Genomic DNA, 21257 nt, shown 5'->3' with positions numbered 1-21257 from the left:
AAACCTTAAAATGTTAGGACCAAGATTCCCTCATCCGATACACTCCCCCTGAGACTAATCATTCGCTTTTACCATGTCCTTTAGTAATCATCTATTTCCGCAATGATTTGATCACTGATTCTTTCTTTAGGGACAGACAGAAGCAAAACTAAGTCATTTGAGCTTACTTTATCCCTTTTTTTTTTTTTTTTTTGGAAAATGTTGGAATTTTTAGGAGCTAGGTTCAACTAACGAGTTGGTCAAGTGGATAGAACTGACACTACCTATCTTCCAAGCAAAATGTTTGCTCCAAATTCCCAAACACATAACAAAATCTAAACCTAATGGGGGCAAAAAGTGCACAATTTCGAACATGAGAAAAACTGACTCTTACTCCTTTAACAGTTTTCAGAAAAACAAGGTTTATCAGAAACATATGGAGCAATAGATGTAAATTGCAGAAATATTGACCCCACTCATATGTAAAATATTCATTTGAGCACAAGACATGAGAAACTGAGTATCCAACAATTAAAACAATCTAAAAGAATAAAAAAATAATCAAAGAAAATAAAAACAAAGCAAACAAAAATTCAAAAAGAAACAAAAATGCCCTAGAACAGCTATAGACAAATATCAATATGCTCAATTTCTAGGCATGATCTATGTGCCCACCTAATCTAGGTGAGTCCATTACCACTCCCCCTCAATGGGTGAATGGTATTAATCTTCTTGACCCAAACTTTCTTCACATCAGGGACAACTGTGTGACTCTTATCCAAGACATCTAACCGTGTTACTATGTCTCTGATTATGTTGAATAATTTCTCATAACTATTTCTAGAACGGAAATATTCTCTTTTAGGCCCATGACTATTAAGCTGAAAACACTTAGGACGAATATGTCCAAACTTACCACAGTTATGACACGTAGGAATAAACCTTTGAGAAGGTTGGTTCCTTAACATGTGCATACTTCTCGACTTAGAACTAGACATATAGGAATCAGTTAGAGTTCCCTTACCTTTTCCACCTTTGGAAATTTGAGGAGAAATTACCTTCTTTTCAGCCAAGCTATCTTCTTTGTTCACTGGTTTCACAAAAATCATCTTCGAAGAAGAAGCAACATTAGTAGATAAAATAGTAGATTTATCAAAACCCAATCCAGTTCGATCAAACGAATGTTTCTGATTATGTAGCATTTGATTTACCTTTTCACTAGAGAATTTTGTTAAATGATTCTTTGATTCATTCAGTTCATTCTCTAAGGATTTCACTTTGGCAATTAGCATTTGATTTTCAGACATCAAAGTATTATGAGTAGCAAGAGAATCAGTTAAGGTGACAGAAAGTTGATCATTTTCAAGATTAACCTCATTGATTTTCTTCAATTGCTGCTTATTCAGCTTTTTCAGTTTAGTGTATTCCACAAAGAGATTATTATAAGCATTTTGCAAATCATCTTCTTCTTCCGAATCATTATCGGACACACCTTGTTTGTCTTGAGAATTACACTCACTATTCTTATGCTCACTCTCATAACTAACTCCAAATGCTAAGTAATTAACTCCCTGTTCAGCATCGTCCTTGTCTGCTCATCACTTTGAGTCACATTAAATGCCTTGCCATTTGACTTTCTCAAGTTAGCACAGTCAACACGAATGTGCCCATGTCCACCACATTCGTGACACTTGATACCTCTAGGTGACTTTCCTTTCTCAACATTCTCATTTCTAGATTTCTCAGAAAATTGTGAATTGCTATTTCTAAAATTTCCTTTCTTGGCTCTAAAGAATTTCCTAAACTTCTTAGCAAACATAGCAATTTCTTCCTCATTTCCAGAATCCTCATCAGATGAACCACAAGAGTCAACCTTAACATTTTTTGCCTTAAGAGCAATATTTTTGGTATTCTTGTGTTTAGGAAGAATTAGCTCAAAGGTCTGAAGGGAACCTACAAGTTCTTCTACTCTCATAGTATCTAAGTCATTGCTCTGTTGTATAGCAGCAATTTGGGGAATAAACCTCTCAAGCAAAGATCTTAAGATTTTTTTCACCACTTTTGCATCATCCATTTTCTTTCCCAAATTAATGGTAGAGTTTCTAATGGCACTAAGCTTTGAATAAAATTCATCAAAAATTTCATATTCCTGCATTCTAATCTCCTCAAACTGAGAAACCAACATTTGAATTTTTGAAGTTCTAACAACCTTAGTTCCTTCATGTGTGATTTCTAAAGTTTCCCAGGCTTCCTTAGCTATTTCACATCTAGAAATTCTAGAAAATTCCTCATTTGAAACAGAGATGTAAATAGCATTTATAGCTTTGTCATTCGCAGTAGCATTATTATTTTCCTCTGTTGTCCATTCAGCTATTGCTTTTTCTGGACGTGTCCATCCAGATTCGACAATATGCCAAACATTAATGAATTTAAAATATGCTCTCATACGAATTTTTCAAAGCGTATAATTTGTTCCGTCAAAGACGGGAAGAGAATTAGGAGCAACAGTATGAGACATTTGATATGGAGTCTCGAATCACACTCAGGAAATAAATCCTTCACAGAGTGAACCCGCTCTGATACCAATTGAAAATTTTAAAAACGACTCCAAACGACACCTATTCAAATGTCTAGGTGATTCACAAATATTAAGCGGAATAAGATCCAACCTAACAATCAATAATCAACCAAATACAGATATGTAATGAAAATCAAGAACACAGATATTTGGTTACGAAGAGGAAACCATTTAGAGAACTCTTTAAATGTAAAACCTCTCCGGGGCAGCCAAACCCAGGAAATCAATCCACTATAAGAAGAATAAGGAATACAAGAAGAATTACAAAACCTTTGCAATTTACTCTTCCTTGTACACGACAAGCGACCCACTTGACTTCTATCACAGTAGCCCTTTCCAAAACATCTGGCACAATTCTTCTATAAGATTTCCTTTCACCGGAACTCCGATTGGCTTCACGTATTTAATCCCTTCTCAAATAAGCTAGAACAATATCTCTCTCTAAGCTCTCTGATTTTGCTCTCCAAAAATACGTACATATAAATGTAGCAAAATCGTGTTTAAATAGAAAATAAAACAAAATAAAGCAGCCATGTCCGGACATGAGCAATCTGGTGTCCGGACCTTCCCTTCACAATAATCGTTTCTGGAAATGGGGTCCGGACCCAGCTTCTGGCGGTCCGGACCTCTCCTTCAAAATTCAGTTTCTGGAAATCAGGTCCGGACCCAGCTTCTGGCGGTCCGGACCTGCCCATCAAAACAGGGTTGCTGGTTTCTGTGTCCGGACCCTTCTTCTGGTGGTCCGGACAGGTCATTCAACAGGAATTCTCTGGAAACTGGGTCCGGACCTGACTTCTGGGGGTCCGGACATGGCCTTCTAGAGTCTGTTTTTGAACACTTTGAGATGCTTCATTTTCACCAACTTTACATGCAAACCGAATGAGCCAAAACATAACCCAACATTTTGAAATTATAAAATGTTTTACTTTAAAGCTTTTCTATTAGGGTGCAGGCCAAAGTCTTATTGGAACTCACTAAGGTGGTGTTTGGCAACCGGGTTGTTGCCCGCCTAGACACTGTTCACTATCGGGTTTGGTGCCTTCCAACACGTGACCCCCAAACCCAGTTTGTAAAATTACATTTTTACCCATTTATTTTCTTTTCCAGCCTAAAAACTCTTCTCCTACACGCCTTCCCTCCCTCGCTCACCCTCTCTATCACTCTGGCCAACGGACACCGGACATCGGCATCGCTTACCCCTCTCTCACCCCGGTTCGTGCGACCGCTGTTTGCACCGTATTCGGGCGGGTGCTGTAGCGGTACCCGGAGGCCATGAACCTGGTATAGGTTTAGCGTACTAACTAGTCTGGTCAGGACTCAAGACAGGAACGCCCCAAACTTCATATATTTCATTTTCCATTTTTAATAAACCACCACACAATTCTTATGAGACGCCCCAAACTTCCCGCCAACCACCACAGACTTCCCACATCCGACCCAACTCGCCAAAATCTCATCAACAACGATTCTGATACACCCAAAGATGGATTCAACTATTGGGTCTTTGGGTTTCTCGCCAAAATCCCTGAATCGGGCTGTTAGGGATAGTTGGGCAGATTCGGTTGACATTGAAGGATGGAGCACATGGGAAGAAGCCTGTTTCGGTGCTTTGGGGATTTTCAAGGAAAAAATATCAAAAGGTGAAGGAACTCACGCAGGGGGGTGGGGGATGCTGTTTCGATGCTTTGGGGATTTTCAAGGAAAAAAAATCAAAAGGTGAAGGAACTCACGCAGGGGGTGGGGGAAGCTATTTCGGTGCTTTGGGGATTTTCAAGGAAAAAAAATCAAAAAGTGAAGGATCTCACGCAAGGGGGGGTGGGAGACGCCTGATATGTGGGAAAAAAACTCAAAACGTTTGTAGAGAAAGGTAAGGGCAATATGGGAATAGTGTGTGAAATATTGACGTTGAAAATTCAAAGATTGATGGTCAACCGGTCAAAAGGTAAACAGTGTCTGGGCTGTCCCGGTTGCCAAACAGACCCTAAATGTTCCTCAACGACTTTTCTTTGGCCCTAAAACATTAAGGAGTAAAACCCTAATGCTTTCCTTGATATGAGATTTCATGAATGTTGAAACTTAAGCGATTTAAATCATTATAATCGTTCATGTTTAATAATCTCATGTGGCGTACTTGATTTCGTTCACACGAAACGCCAATTCAATCTCCAAATACCCCAAAGTGAAAAGCACATTTTCTTTTCAGTTAGAAAAAATTACCACTAGGAATTATTGGAACATAAAATACTAATAATTAAAGCAGTAGGAATACATCCAAGAACCAAGAAAAATAATATACTTTAATGCTATGAAATAACCTTATTTAAATTAACCAATGTTAATTTAATAGTAAATTTCAATCTACCTATGGGCAAAGGTGCATCACGCATGAAATTTACTCTTTAGTGATAAGATTAATAAATTTAGAATTAATAAATAAAATTTTTCCGTACCTGTGGGCCTAAGAGAAATTTTATTTTCAATGTTAAATTTATTATCTTATTCTAAGTCATAAAAATAAAAGCGTCCCTGTGGGGATTGACAAATTAAATTTATGAATTAATTACAACATGATGTTAATTTTTCTTTATGAAGTTCACATATATAATCTTGATGTAATTATCATTATAAAATCGGGATGTTGTGGCTCTCCCAAAATTATTATGATAATCACTACTTCATTAACATCCAATAACTATATAGATGCCAAAATAAAGTTCCCAAGAATAAAAGAAAAAACCGACATGTCAGTGGGTTAACAGTATTTTTTCAAAGTACAACCGGATAGTGTCCCAAGTAAGTGAGGGGGCGCACAACTGCACACTTAAGTCCCAAGACTTGCCTTGCCAGAGCTTTCCGATTGCAATTTTGGATAGTACTATAAACATTTACCAACATATGCGGCTTAGTTAATTATTCTCAGATCCAGGTATCAAACAATTTATATTTAAACAATTAAAAGAATAAATATATCCTTAAGTTCATGTATTAAATAAACAATAATTTAATACTGAACACTTTAAATCATAAGATAAATAAAAATGTAACATTAAAACATAATAAAATGCATAGCCTAATGGTCTTGAAAGTAACCTTAAGCCCTTTATACCTTTAAGAACCCAAGTTCTAAACCCACATGAAACCCCACCCCCCCTCTTTTTTTAATCCAGATGGGCCACTTTAAATGAATTGGGCTTTTGGGTCAACCCACTGAATGACTCAAATTTTTTTTATAACTATATTGGGCTTGGGTTAAAATAAACCCATACCCAGTGACCCAAATATTTGACCCGATTTCTATTTGGGTTGAAAACCCTACCCGGAAACCTTAAGTCCCAACCCAAAACTCTAGCCCCTTGTGCTGCCGCCGCCACCCCTTCACCTTCCTCATGCGCTAGCCACCAATCAACTACCATTCAGCTGCCCCAGACGACGCCAACCGGCTAGGGGTGGCAAAATGGGTACTTGACACAACCCGATTACGACCCGTGGGTACCCATAACACAATTAGCCTATACACATACACGACCCGTTTAGCTAAACGAGTAATCGGGTCTGACACGATTATGACACGAAAATAGTCGAATAACACGACACGACCTGTTTTACCCGTTAAAAATAATTGGGTCTAATCGGGTGAACACGACCCGACCCGTTTAAACCCTAAACTATAAAATTAAAATTAAAATTCAAAATTGAAATAATAATACATCAATACACTGTCAATGCAAAAAATTGAGTTCCAAGATATTAAAGGCTTTAATAAAGGATAAGAAAAAAAAAATGGAAAGTGACCGTAATTGTACTCCAAAAGAAATTACTAAACTCATAATTTCACCTAAACTTAAAACAAGCAAGTATATTGACTAAGTTCATTAATTAAAATAATTTTTAGTATAAAGAAATTTAATTTTGCTCAAATTACATTCCACTAAAAAATAATTATGTATATTTCAACACAAAATATGATATTTACAATCTGTTGAAATTAAATATCTCATCACTGAAATGAATTTTGCAAATCATTTGAAATAAAAAAAAAAAAAAATTAAGGGCAAAAAACAAGAAGAATGTTTTTAAATTAAAATCATTTAATTAAATATTTAAATATAAAAAAGGTCTTACCTAAATTTGTTGTCTTAGGCCTCAAAATCTATTAAGTCGGACCTACTCACCATTAATGGCCATAAATCTTAGAGAAAATCATTTGGTCAAAAAAAGAGTTAATAACCAACGGATAGAAACGGAAATGTGAAAGTTGATATTTCTTTTCCACTTAAACTCATGAAGATGTGATAAATGCAAAAAAGTCATAAAAGATATATATACATTTAAAGCTTATGACCATATGTTGAAGACTTGGTTTTCAACGTATGAAATAGTCATTAATAAAACAATTAAAAGCTTGTAAATAAAACTTGAATGATTAAACGGTTAAAACAAAAATAATGGCTTTTACAAAGTTTTTAATAACAAAACAACTGAAAAAAAAAAAAAAAAAAAAAAAGGAAAACTTAACCCCCTCAAACTACTACCCAATGACAATTTAACTCTCAAACTATCAATTGCGACAATTTATCCTATAAACTACCAAAACAATGACAATGTATCCCAAATTTTAAAAAAATAATAAAATTACCCTTATTAAAATAAAAACAAAAATACTAAAATTTATAAATAAATAAATAAATAAAAATAAATAAATAAAAAGCAAAACAGGGTGTCAGACCACCCTGGATGGTGACCGGACCACCCCTAGGTAACTAGGGATGTTTCGGCCACCAACCAGGGGGCGGATCAACCATCCCCGAGCGTTTTTGGGCCTGGCCAATGGACCTGCAATCCACCCTAGCTGAGCCATGCTCGAAGCCTCCATGCCAGAGATAGCACTCCTAATCCTATCACCCCTGTTATCATATGCGCTACTGCCGTCCATACATTCCCTATTTCCCTTCATCATCATCATCTTTTACACATTAGAAAATTACCCATCAACGCATAAATGAATTATTCTTTCTTATCAACATTGAAAATAAAACCCAATGAAGATATTCACCAGTTCTCTTGAAAGGAATCTCTGCTGGTTGAGCTTGCAACAATGACGCCTAATCTTGATTATCTGCAGTTGCTACTCACAAGATGTTTTTGGGGGTGGCTAGGACACCACCGTCGGCGAACCCAGGCCCTCCTCAGCACTTGGTCCACCATGCCCATCCACCCCCAAAACTCTTGTCACCTTCAGCGCAGTTCCCGCCGTGTTGCCGGCTCGTTGGAGCTTTCCAGCGTCAAAACCCCCTTCTTCGGAGCCTTCCCCGCCATACCCACCATCTCCGGACCCGCTCCAATCACCCCAGGCTGTGCTCGGAGACTACTTTCTACAATCGGAGGCGCCTTTTCTATCTCCCGTGATGTCTGGGCTAGCTCCGGCGGCGGCTGAGCTAACGTCGACGAGAACTGGGTCGTCGCCGACGACTGAGTCTCCGGCTCCAACTGAGTAGACGCCGGCGACGACCCACTTGAGCTCTGACCAGCGAGATGTCTCTCGACTCTCGGGATCCCCGCCAAGCCCAGCTTCAACCCCTTCGCCGGCGAGCTTGCAGGCGACACATGATCTTGCGCGAAAGATTGATTCGCCTTCGACCCAGACTTCGACGGGTAATTTTGTCATTTTCTGTTTTTGGATAGTTTAAAGGGTAAATTATTATAATTAATATTTTGAAGGGTAAATTATGAAGAGATTAAGACAACTTTACAAAAAAAATAAATAAATAAAAAATAAAAAAAGTTTGTAACACATATATTACAACATTGTACACTCCTGGAACTCTCCTTTGTATACTTTTCGTCGACAAGAAAAGGAATGACTTGTATGCAGTGCTGGGGTTGAGAAAGGAATGCCTGCGTCGTTAGCTCAGAAGAATGCTTATTAAGAAACTCGGTCTGCTTAGAATTGGAAACCTTTTATTGACCAGTGTTTCAAAGCCCCTTTTTTTCACAAATTAAATCAAATGGGTCTTCTTTAAATATAAAAACATTTCCAATAACGACTCTTCTTCAGCTTAATTGCTCACATTAGTATCTGGGTATTTCTCAAGGCTTGGAAATGATTATATTCAGTAGGATTTGGGAGAATATCCCAACACAAAAATTAGCAACCCGTACACACCTTAGCATAAGACCACAGCAAGCCCTAGCCAATCCCACCTAAAAGGATTGGTTGCGCACAACACACGATGATTTGGTTATACTATTGGGTTTTTTCTTTTTTTTTCAGAATATTATGATGATAGATATTTTTAGTTTGAAAAAGTATTATGACGTTAAAAAAAATATTTGGATAGTATTAAAGGTAACAAAACTAAAATATGAGTGAACTAAGACAATATTTAGTGACAAGTATGTAGCATATCAATATGCATACAAATTATACAAAAAGATTGGTTCTACAACATTTATTTTCTTTGGTATAGGAATCAATCAACGGGCTTCCATTATTGAAATAGTTACACTATTCTTTGAGCAATTTTCTGCATTTTCAACTGTTGAATTTGTGTCCATCATATTCTGGAATGAGGTAAATGCCGGTTGCTTGGGGGTAAGTAGAAGTGCATGCTCATTGCTAATCATTAAGACTACATCAAGCATGGTAGGTCAATCAGTCGGGCTTTCTTGGACACAAAGAAGGCCGATGTTAATGAATCTCAACATAAGAGAACTGGAAGAAGGATACCCTACTGTTGGATCAATCAACTCCAAACTTCGATCATCTCTCCACAACTCTCAAGCCTAGTATCATTTCATATAAATGTAAGTTTTACTGAAAACTAAGAGCATTTCAATTTAAAGACTAATGAAAAACATAAAGAAATTGAGAGGATATAAAGGCTACTCACATATATAAGAAGACTAAGTGAACTATGGTTATAGAAGCTAGTATTCTTTTTGCCACTTATAATCTCCAGTAGCAATACTCCAAAGCTAAAAACATCGGACTTTGTCGAGTATAAACCTTGTATAGCATATTCGGGAGACATGTATCCACTGGATTCCAAAATTTAGTACACTACACTTTAGTACCCTGCTAGAAGAATGTAACTGGCAATTGACAATATTAGATGTAAAATGAGCTGCATACTTACTAAGTTCCAACAATTCGACTTGTGTTTGCCTGTGTTTCATTGCCTCCAACTATTCGAGCCATGCCAAAATCTGATATTTTTGGATTCATTTCACTATCCAAGAGAATGTTACTTGGTTTTAGATCTCTATGTATGATTCGTAACCTTGAATATTGATGAAGATAAAGAAGCCCTTGAGCAATGCCTTCAATAATGCGTATGCGTGTCTCCCAACCTAACATCTGTTTCTTGGTTGGATCTATTTAAATAGTACAATCAAAGAAATTAGTTAGTACTTAAGAACCTAGAAACATATGAGAGGAAAATATATACACGTATATAGATAAACATGCACTCACCGAAAAGGTAGAAGTCCAAACTTTTATTGGGCATGTACTCATATATTAATATCTTTTCTTCTCGCTCGATACAACAACCTAAGACTCTGACAAGATTTCTATGCTGGACTTTTGCAATTAGTATTGTCTCATTTCTGAACTCCTCAATTCCCCGTCCAGATTTTTTTGATAACATCTTCACTGCAATTTCCTTTCCTTGGAGTAATTTCCCCTGTGAAGGAGAATCATAAGCTCTTTAAACTTTCATGAAGGTGTACCATTAATGTCGGTTTTCTTAATAGTTTTCAAAGCAAATTCATCAGGAAAATGTAACGTACCTTGTAAACAGGTCCATAGCCTCCTTCTCCAAGCTTATTCACAGTTAAGAAATTATTGGTTACAGCTAATACACTCTCATAACTGAATAGTGGTAACTTGGCATCTTTCTCTCTTTTATTCAGATTATTGTTGGTGTTCATTCCATCATTGATTGCACGGAGTTCCGTATCGAAATCAAATAATAGTAGATTATTGCTTGATCCTGTTTGATCTAGAATGATAAGAATTGGTCAGTACTATACATGTAAATCAAGTGCTTGGTCTGAAAAAATAAATTTAGCTTATAGTTACCTATGCGTTTGAGTTTTCCTTTGCATGAAAAACAAATGAAGAGGCATAGGAGAAGCCCTGTTGCTGGGAGCAGCACAGCTACCCATACCTTCCATTTTTTGCCTAATTATGATGACAAGAATCACCATTAGCTCAACCATCATATATAACAGAGAATTAGTTCAAAGAGAAAGATAGCATAAATTTGCATCACCTTTGGTGCTTTGCTGATCATCAGCAGCAAGTCTGAGATAGATATGATAAAAACTAAACTGAGAAGGAATTTTGTATGTATTACTTGATGATAATTGATTTACATGATGGGTATTTATACATAAAAATGATTTACATAGCCGTTACAAAATTAATGTTAAGATCTTCTATACATGGAAATTATCTATGTAGAAGGAATGTTAACGTTGCTGGTTGGGAATTTGCCTTTCTCAATTGTTTTATGACCGTTGCACAGATTTATTTCCTCAACACTCCCCCTCAAGTTGGAGTGGATATTCATGACACCTAACTTGCCAAGTAGGTAATGGAATTGTGTTGAACCTAGCGCCTTAGTAAATAGATCAGCGGGCTGTTGAGTGGTAGGTATGTGAAAAGTTTGAATTATGTCATCTTCCAGCTTTTCTCGAATGAGGTGGCAATCAATCTCTATATGCTTTGTTCTCTCATGATAGACAGGATTCGAGGCGATGTGAATGGCCGCCTTGTTGTCACAATACAATTTTGCTGGTTATGAATGTGAGATATGGAAGTCCCCCAACAGTTGTTTCAACCAAGTAATTTCACAGCAGGTTGAGACCATAGCTCTGTATTCTGCTTCAACTGAAGAACGGGATATTGTTGTTTGCTTTTTCGTCTTCCAAGATATTGGTGAGCTTCCAAGGAATATACAATATCCAGTAACTGATCGTCGAGTGTCTCTGCATCATGCCCAATCTACATCACAAAATGCGTGTAATTGAATATTGCTTGTGGCTGATAAGAGAATTCCTTGTCCTGGAGACTGCTTGATGTAGCGTAACACTCTATGTGCTGCATCTAAATGGGATGTGCGTGGTTTGTCCATAAACTGACTCAACACCTGCATCGCATAGGCCAAATCAAGTCTCGTAATGATTAAATAAACCAACTTTCCAACTAGTCGACGATATGATGAAGGATCAGCAATGAGGTCTCCATCATGTTTACTGAGTGCTAAATTTTGCTCCATGGGAAATTTGCTAGGCTTGGCACCAAGAAAGCCGGTATCTTCAAGTATTTCAAGAGCATACTTTCTTTGTGATAAAAAAAATGCCTTTCTTTGAACGAGCTACTTCAATACCTAGAAAATACTTTAGGTTGCCCAAATCTTTGAGTTTGAAATGGTCACCCAAATTTTTCTTAAGTTTCTGAATCTGCTCCAAGTTGTTGCCTGCCAATATAATATCGTCTACATATACAAGAATGGCTGTGAAGTTACCTTTGTGGGATCGGACGAATAATGAATAGTCTGCCTTGGATTGTTTATATCCTGGACTAATGAGAGTGGAAGAAAGTTTTGCATACCATTGTCTCGAAGCTTGTTTAAGCCCATATAGGGATTTGTTGAGTTTGCAAACTCTAGTCTCCCCCTTTCGTCCGAAACCAGGAGAAAGGTGCATGTAGACTTCTTCGTCAAGGTCATCATGAAGGAAGGCATTGTTGACATCAAGTTGATGCAAGTGCCAACCGTAGGAGGCAGCAAGGGCAAGGAAAGAGCGGACAGTGACCATCTTAGCAACAGGAGCAAAGGTCTCTGTATAATCAATGCCAGCTTGTTGGTTGTAACCTTTGGCCACTAAGCAAGCTTTATATCGTTCCACAGAACCATCTGGGTGATATTTTATTTTGTAAACTCATTTGCAGCCAATGGGTTTCTTTCCGAGCGGAAGAGGGGTCAGAGTCCATGTCTGAGTCGACTCTAGAGCGTCCACCTCAGCACGCATTGCATCTCGCCACTTGGAATCCTGCATGGCCTGCAAAAAAGACTTTGGCTCTTGTGCAAGAGAAATAGCAGCACTAAAGGCACGATGGTGGTTAGAGAGACAAGTATAAGATAAAAATGCGTCAAAAGAGTAAGGGGTACCTGAGGAACGCACCAATGCTGACTCTGATGATTGAGTGGTATAAGACGGTAAAGTATGTGCAAGATGAAAATCACACAAGTATGCAGGTGGCTGGGTCGACCGAGTAGATCGACGAGTGACCGGAGGTGGGGAAGAGGTAGTCTGAGGGGCAGAAGGGGCATCCGAAGCTTCAACGACAGGTGACAAGGGGGTAAGGGCATCATCAGGGAGGTCAAAAGGAATAGGTAAGACCTGCGAAGATTGTTTAGGGGTGGTTTGGTCAAAGGGGAAATGATCTTCATAAAAAAGTACATCACGAGAGATGAAGGTTTTGTAGTGATCAAGATCATATAGACGATATCCCTTTTGGCTATAAGGGTAACCTAGGAAGACACATCGTATAGCACGAGGGTCAAATTTGGATGGTTTTTGGGAATGAGTAGAAGCAAAGCACAAAAAACTGAAAACTCGTAAGTGATTGTATTGAGGTTTTGAGTTGTATAACTTCTCATATGGAGTTTTGCCTGATAGAAGGGGAGTAGGAGTTCTATTGATCAAATAGGCAGCGGTTAAGATAGCGTCTCCCCAAAAACGTGTGGGCAAGTGGGCTTGAAAGAGTAAGGCTCGAGACATATTGAGAAGGTGGCGATGCTTGTGTTCAACAACACCATTTTGTTGTGGAGTAGAGACACAACTAGTTTGATGAATGATGCCTTTGGCGGAATAAAATGATCGAATAGTGAATTTAGGACCATTGTCACTACGAATTATCTTAATGGTGGTCAAGAATTGATTTTCGACAAGATTAATGTAAGATTGTAAAAGAGAGCGAGCCTCAGATTTATGTTACATCAAATAGACCCATGTACATCGAGTGTAGTCATCAACAATAGTCAGAAAATAATGTGCCCCATTAATGGAAGGAGTACGGTAACTACCCCAAATATCAACGTGTATTAATGCAAAAGGTGTGGTAGAAGAAATTTGACTAGTTGGAAATGGAATACGAGTTTGTTTTGCTAAAGGACAAACAAGACATTGTTCTGAATTTGAACTACAAATTTCAAATACATTATTGGAAAGAAAAGACAAAACTTTATTGGAAAGGTGACCTTATCGGCGATGCCAAAGCTCTGGGGTTGACTTTGCCACCTGACACCTTGAGGGTCTCGTGTTGGTGAAGTAATACAGACCATCCCGCTCAGTGCCCAAACCAATCATCTTCATCGAGCGAAGGTCCTGGATGAGACAAAAGGCAGAAGAAAAAATAATGAGACAATGCAATGTGCGACATAGTGTACGCACAGAAATGAGGTTAAAATGAAAAGTAGGAACACAAAGGACATTATGAAGAACAAGTGGAGAGGAAAAAGTCACAGATCCAATGTGTGATACGGAGGCATATGAGCCATCAGGTAATTGGACAGTACGACCATGAACAGGATAGGATTGGGTCAAGGTAGTGGGAGAACAAACCATATGATCAGTAGCACCACTATCAAGAATCCATAATGAGTCATCATATAAGACAGAAGACGTACCTGAAAGAGATGGCTCGGTACTACCTGCTTGGTGGGCCATGGACTGTTGTGGAGTAATGTTATTCAAAATTGCAAGTAGTTGTTGGCATTGATCAGGTGTAAAAGGAAGACTGCTGGTAATGGAAACCTGATGAGCACGGGGCTTAGGACTAGAGCCTGAGCCTGAGTCAATCTTGCGACGAGTAGGAGGAAATCCGTGAAGTTGGTAGCACCGCTCACTAGTATGACCATCACGACCGCAATAAGTGCATTTTATTCTTTCCTTCTTCTGAAAGCCAGATCGATTGTCCTTCCGTGGTGGAAGAGTAGCTTTTGCAGCTAAGGCAATGCCTTCAATGGTGGGTGGGGTGGTAATGTTGCGTTGGCGTTCTTCTTGAAGGACCAAGGCATATGCACGATTGACGGAAGGCAATGGTTCTATTAAGAGAATATGTTCCCGAACAATGCATATGACTCATTGAGACCCATGAGGAACTTTATAGTACGCTGACATTGTTGAAGTTGGAGACCCTCTTTTAGTGCGCCACAGGTGCAAGGGGCGTTGGGTTGAATTGTGGATAGTTCATCCCATAACCCTTTTAGTTTTGTGAAGTATGTGGCGATAGGCATGGTGCCTTGGACAAGGGTGCTGATATCTTGCTCTAGTTGAAACATGCGAGGACCATTCACTTGAGAAAATCGCTCTTTAAGGTCCAACCAGATGTCCCTCGCAAGGTTACAATAAATAACACTGGTGCAAATGTCATTAGAAATAGAATTTAATAACCAAGATTTTACCATATTGTTGCAACGGCTCTATTGCGGAAAATCTTTGGAGGAGGCTGCTAATGGAGAGATAGTCCCGTCAATAAATCCGAGTTTGTTCTTGGCGCTAAGAGCCATAGTGATTGCTCGGCTCCATGTTTGATCATTTTCTCCATTGAGGGATTGAGAGGCCAATACCACACCCGGATGGTCGGAATGGTGGAGGTATAAATGATGATTGGCATCTTGGGAAGGAGGTACGAAGGCTGTGGGAGTGATGGTGTCCGGCATTTTTTCTTTTTTTCTTTTTTTCTTTTCACACTAAACTACTTGTAGCTTAGGGTGATGTGTAACCAGCCTAAACTACGTGTAGTATAACAGGGAGGCAGATTGGGTTGTGGGCTGATGTGGATAAAATGGGCTTGGACAAAAAAAATTAAAAAGAAAATGAGTGAACTACTAATCTGGTGTGTGGGTTTAGTGAAAACAAAAAAATGAATGGTTTAATGGGCTTCACTAATGGGCTAGGGGTCCAATCAAAAAAAAAAAGGGAAATTTAAAGCTAAAAAAAAAGAAAGGAAATGGCTAAGAAACGATTTACCTCAAAGCCAAAAAAAGAGTCTTCTTCTTTGTCCAATTACAGACTGCTCACAAATCAGAGGACATGGGTATGCGAGGACCTGCTGCCGCAACACCAAAAATTCACGGATTGAGCGTGGGTTGGCACGGGGAGGGCCTCTGAGCAAGGATTGAAGTAGAAAAAATCCTTGGGGCGTGGATTGGCGGCCTCTGACCAACAAGGACCACTGGGTCGCTAGCTTGACGATGCAAATAGTGGCCTCTGACCAACGAGGACCACTGTGACGGGTGGAGGACAGCTTCTGACCGGCGAAAAACAGGTGAGACCAACACCCAAAGTAATCGGGCAAGATATTGCCGAGACACTGCAAAAAAAACGAAGTGCAGCAGGTATGAAAAAAAATGACTCTGTTTTTCAATTGTAGAAACAGAGTTTTTTCATTCTCTCAGAATCTATGCTATGCTCTGATACCATGATAAAAACTAAACTGAGAAGGAATTTTGTATGTATTACTTGATGATAATTGATTTACATGATGGGTATTTATACATAAAAATGATTTACATAGCCGTTACAAAATTAATGTTAAGATCTTCTATACATGGAAATTATCTATGTAGAAGGAATGTTAACGTTGCTGGTTGGGAATTTGCCTTTCTCGATTGTTTTATGACCGTTGCACAGATTTATTTCCTCAACAGATATCTTGTCCAATCTCGCCACCATCTGAGAGTTGCTGTAAGTTCAAAAGAGCTCCTTCCCATATCATACACCCACTACTATTATAAGCATAAGCTGCGCAAGAACAATTTTCCATGCAAGCCTGTTCACATTTCCCAGCACTCAAGGCCAAATATGGTTTCGAATAAACAGGCAATCGCATGTTTGATATTTTCGTGAACCAATCTTTTTTGCCATTGGCATACGTATTATTCTCACATTGCAAAGGGGATTTCCTCACACACCCACCTGACCAGTCATCTAGACTGGTGTCTTCCATCGAAGATGGTTCGAAACCTGTTAGACATTCACAGGGGCTCGGGAAATTCTCACGATACACGCCAAATGCACCACACAAAGAATAGACATCAGATTGTACCTTCGGTTCAGACCAAAATAAATTCCATTGTGCATCCAGCCACGTGGATAGCTGGAATTTTCCTGAAGACCTCATCACAAATTTAGAAATGGCAGAACGATTAGGAAGAGAATAAGTAAAATATCTTCCATTTTCATTTGACACATAACTGAAGGTACTGTAGTTATAATTCGATCTCAACGCAGGAATATTGCTGAAAGATGTTCCATCCCAAAGTCCAGAACTCCAATAGATTTGGGATTTGTTCCACTCTAAGAAATATTGATTGCTTGCATTTGGGTCTAACCCCAACGAGAACACACCAGGTGCTGGATCTTCTGAATTTTTCCATGAAATGAGCTGCTGTGGTTTTCCAGTAACCTTATTGATCCCAAGCTTTACACCTGGCAGCCATGTATCGGTTGGATGGTCGAAACTCTCCCAAAATATAAGACTCTGGTTCGACCCATCTCTCAAAACAAAATTCCCATCATCAAGAAGTAGTGCTTCAGTCAAATTTGAGTGGGGAAATGTCAAATTTGTCGACCAAAATGGGATGTCGGAGGAATCTTGAGACAGGAGTAGATTGCCGTCTTTTGAGAGGTCGAGTCTTGCTGAAAATGGGTCAGACAAAGGGTTTTCTCTGTTTGCTACCCAAAGAACTTCCGTCCGATTCAACATTATATACCATATGCCCAGGTAGATTTTTCGGGAAGTTCCGGGTTGGAAGAAACCGAGCACGAAAGTGCTACTTTGAGATAATATGGTCCCAGTGAATGAAAGAGAGTGGCCTGGAGAAAGGGTATTAGAAGCAATGGAGAAGTATGGTGTGTAAGAAGACAGGATTAGAAGCAGAGCAAATAATAAGAGCCATGGCTTCTTGCTCTTCATGGATTATGGATTACAATTTTGCTTCCAAATGATTGCTGACTAATCATGAGAAAGAGAGTGGCCTGGTGAAAGGGTATCAGCAGCTATGGAGAAGCATGATCTGTAACAAGACAGGAAAACAAGCTAGCTAGCTTTTTCCAATAACGACTCTTCTTCAGCTTAATTGCTCACATTAGTATCTCGGTATTTCTAAGGCTTGGAAATGATTATATTTAGTGAGATTTGGGAGAATATCCCGACACAAAAATTCGCAACACACACCTTAGAATAAGACCACAGCAAACCCTAGCCAATCCCACCTAAAAAATTTGTTGCGCACAACACACGATGATTTGGTTATACTATTGGGTTTTTTCTTTTTCTTTTTTTTTTCATTTTTTATTTTTTTTAAGAATATTATGACAATAGATATTTGGAAAAACTTTACTTTGGCCCCTTGAATTTCCACTCGATTTTACAAACCTCCTTGAACTTCCAAATCTCTCATTTTGAACCCCTGAACTTTCAATTACTCTTAATTAGAACCATTCCGTTAATTTTAGTTGTTGAAAATATAAAAAAAGACCAAAATGTCCTTGATTTTCATTTTTTTTAAAATAAAAAAAATATAGATTTTGAAAGTTATAATTTTATACGAAAGTCAGGGGTATAAACGTCATGTAACATTTAAAATTTGACGGAGAGGTCTACATTGAGAGTAATTGAAAGTTTAGGGGTCCAAAATGAGAAATTTGGAAGTTCAGGAAAATTTGTAAAAACGAGTGGATGTTCAAAGGATCAAAGTAAAGTTTCCCCTAGATATTTTTAGTTTGAAAAAGTATTATGACGTTAAAAAAAGTATTTGGATAGTATTAAAGGTAATAAAACTAAAATATGAGTGAACTAAGACAACATTTAGTGACAAGTATGTAACATATCAAAATGCATACAAATTATACAAAAATATTGGTTCTACAACATTTATTTTCTTTGGTATAGGAATCAGTCAACGGGCTTCCATTGTTGAAATAGTTACGCTATTCTTTGAGTAATTTTCTGCATTGTCAACTGTTGAATTTGTGTCCATCATATTCTGGAATGGTTGCTTGGGGGTAGGTAGAAGTGCATGCTCATTGCTAATCATTAAGACTACATCAAGCATAGTAGGTCGATCAGTCGGTCTTTCTTGGACACAAAGAAGGCCGATGTTAATGAATCTCAACATAATAGAACTGGAAGAAGGATGTCCTACTGTTGGATCGATCAACTCCAAACTTCGATCATCTCTCCACAACTCCCAAGCCTAGTATCATTTCATATAAATGTAAGTTTTACTGAAAACTAAGAGCATTTTCAATTTAAAGACTAATGAAAAACATAAAGAAATTGAGAAGATATAAAGGCTACTCACATATATAAGAAGACTAAGTGAACTATGGTTAAAGAAGCCAGTATTCTTTTTGCCACTTATAATCTCCAGTAGCAATACTCCAAAGCTAAAAACATCGGACTTTATCGAATATAAACCTTGTATAGCATACTCGGGAGACATGTATCCACTGGATTCCAAAATTTAGTACACTACACTTTAGTACCCTGCTAGAAGAATTTAACTGGCAATTGACAATATTAGATGTAAAATGAGCTGCATACTTACTAAGTTCCAACAATTCGATTTGTGTTTGCCTGTGTTTCATTGCCTCCAACTATTCGAGCCATGCCAAAATCTGATATTTTTGGATTCATTTCACTATCCAAGAGAATGTTACTTGGTTTTAGATCTCTATGTATGATTCGTAACCTTGAATATTGATGAAGATAAAGAAGCCCTTGAGCAATGCCTTCAATAATGCGTATGCGTGTCTCCCAACCTAACATCTGTTTCTTGGTTGGATCTATTTAAATAGTACAATCAAAGAAATTAGTTAGTACTTAAGAACCTAGAAACATATGAGAGGAAAATATATACACGTATATAGATAAACATGCACTCACCGAAAAGGTAGAAGTCCAAACTTTTATTGGGCATGTACTCATATATTAATATCTTTTCTTCTCGCTCGATACAACAACCTAAGAGTCTGACAAGATTTCTATGCTGGAGTTTTGCAATTAGTATTGTCTCATTTCTGAACTCCTCAATTCCTTGTCCAGATCTTTTTGATAGCATCTTCACTGCAATTTCTTTTCCTTGGAGTAATCTCCCCTGTGAAGGAGAACCATAAGCTCTTTAAACTTTCATGAAGGTGTACCATTAATGTCGGTTTTCTTAATAGTTTTCAAAGCAAATTCATCAAGAAAATGTAACGTACCTTGTAAACTGGTCCATAGCCTCCTTCTCCAAGCTTATTCACAGCTAAGAAATTATTGGTTACAGCTAATACACTTTCATAACTAAATAGTGGTAACTCGGCATCTTTCTCTCTTTTATTCATATTATTGTTGGTGTTCATTCCATCATTGATTGCACGGAGCTCCGTATCAAAATCAAATAATAGTAGATTATTGCTTGATCCTGTTTGATCTAGAATGATAAGAATTGGTCAATACTATGCATGTAAATCGAGTGCTTGGTCTGAGAAAATCAATTTAGCTTACAATTACCTATGCGTTTGAGTTTTCCTTTGCATGAAAAACAAATGAAGAGGCATAGGAAAAGCCCTGTTGCTGGGACCAGCACAGCTACCCATACCTTCCATTTTTTGCCTGATTATGATGACAAGAATCACCATTAGCTCAACCATCATATATAACAGAGAATTAGTTCAAAGAGAAAGATGACATAAATTTGTGTCACCTTTGGTGCTTTGATGATCATCAGCAGCAAGTCTGAGATAGATATCTTGTCCAATCTCGCCACCATTTGAGAGTTGCTGTAAGTTCAAAAGAGCTCCTTCCCATATCATACACCCACTACTATTATAAGCATAAGCTGCGCAAGAACAATTTTCCATGCAAGCCTGTTCACATTTCCCAGCACTCAAGGCCAAATATGGTTTCGAATAAACAGGCAATCGCATGTTTGATATTTTCGTGAACCAATCTTTTTTGCCATTGGCATACGTATTATTCTCACATTGCAAAGGGGATTTCCTTACACACCCACCTGACCAGTCATCTAGACTGGTGTCTTCCATCGAAGATGGTTCGAAACCTGTTAGACATTCACAGGGGCTCGAGAAATTCTCACGATACACGCCAAATGCACCACACAAAGAATAGACATCAGATTGTACCTTCGGTTCAGACCAAAATAAATTCCATTGCGCATCCAGCCACGTGGATAGCTGGAATTTTCCTGAAGACCTCATCACAAATTTAGAAATGGCAGAACTATTAGGAAGAGAATAAGTAAAATATCTTCCATTTTCATTTGACACATAACTGAAGGAACTGTAGTTATAATTCGATCTCAACGCAGGAATATTGCTGAAAGATGTTCCATCCCAAAGTCCAGAACTCCAATAGATTTGGGATTTGTTCCACTCTAGGAAATATTGATTGCTTCCATTTGGGTCTAACCCCAACGAGAACACACCAGGTGCTGGATCTTCTGAATTTTTCCATGAAATGAGCTGCTGTGGTTTTCCAGTAACCTTATTGATCCCAAGCTTTACACCTGGCAGCCATGTATCGGTTGGATGGTCGAAACTCTCCCAAAATATAAGACTCTGGTTCGACCCATCTCTCAAAACAAAATTCCCATCATCAAGAAGTAGTGCTTCAGTC

At 38.2% G+C, this 21257-nt stretch overlaps 2 protein-coding genes across 2 annotated transcripts in view; both read right to left on the bottom strand.

The window, feature by feature from the left end:
* Positions 1-9066: 9066 nt before the first annotated feature.
* Positions 9067-17549, bottom strand: LOC132170643 (uncharacterized). The gene is made up of 12 exons (XM_059581700.1): positions 16280-17549; positions 15707-15944; positions 14766-14986; positions 14192-14673; positions 13868-13954; positions 12736-12967; positions 11953-12480; positions 10641-10742; positions 10349-10560; positions 10032-10242; positions 9694-9931; positions 9067-9595 (listed from the first exon to the last, which is right to left on the bottom strand). The coding sequence occupies exons 1-12, from the start codon at positions 17547-17549 to the stop codon at positions 9379-9381; spliced, it is 4038 nt and encodes a 1345-aa protein (XP_059437683.1). The 3' UTR covers positions 9067-9378.
* An 874-nt stretch (positions 17550-18423) lies between these two features.
* Positions 18424-21257, bottom strand: part of LOC132170636 (receptor-like serine/threonine-protein kinase SD1-8) — a 5420-nt gene continuing 2586 nt past the window's right edge. Inside the window, exons 6-12 of the mRNA XM_059581688.1 lie at positions 20326-21249; positions 20133-20234; positions 19841-20052; positions 19524-19734; positions 19186-19423; positions 18940-19087; positions 18424-18831 (exon numbers count right to left, since the gene is read on the bottom strand). Of these exons, the coding sequence (XP_059437671.1) occupies positions 18535-18831; positions 18940-19087; positions 19186-19423; positions 19524-19734; positions 19841-20052; positions 20133-20234; positions 20326-21249 (2132 nt within the window). The 3' untranslated portion in view covers positions 18424-18534. The remainder of the gene's footprint in view (positions 18832-18939; positions 19088-19185; positions 19424-19523; positions 19735-19840; positions 20053-20132; positions 20235-20325; positions 21250-21257) is intronic.

The sequence above is a fragment of the Corylus avellana genome, chromosome ca1 (assembly GCF_901000735.1).
Source record: "Corylus avellana chromosome ca1, CavTom2PMs-1.0".
Lineage (NCBI taxonomy): Eukaryota > Viridiplantae > Streptophyta > Magnoliopsida > Fagales > Betulaceae > Corylus > Corylus avellana.
The sequence above is the reverse complement of the archived record's forward strand: the minus strand, read 5'-3'. Positions and strand labels throughout refer to the sequence as shown.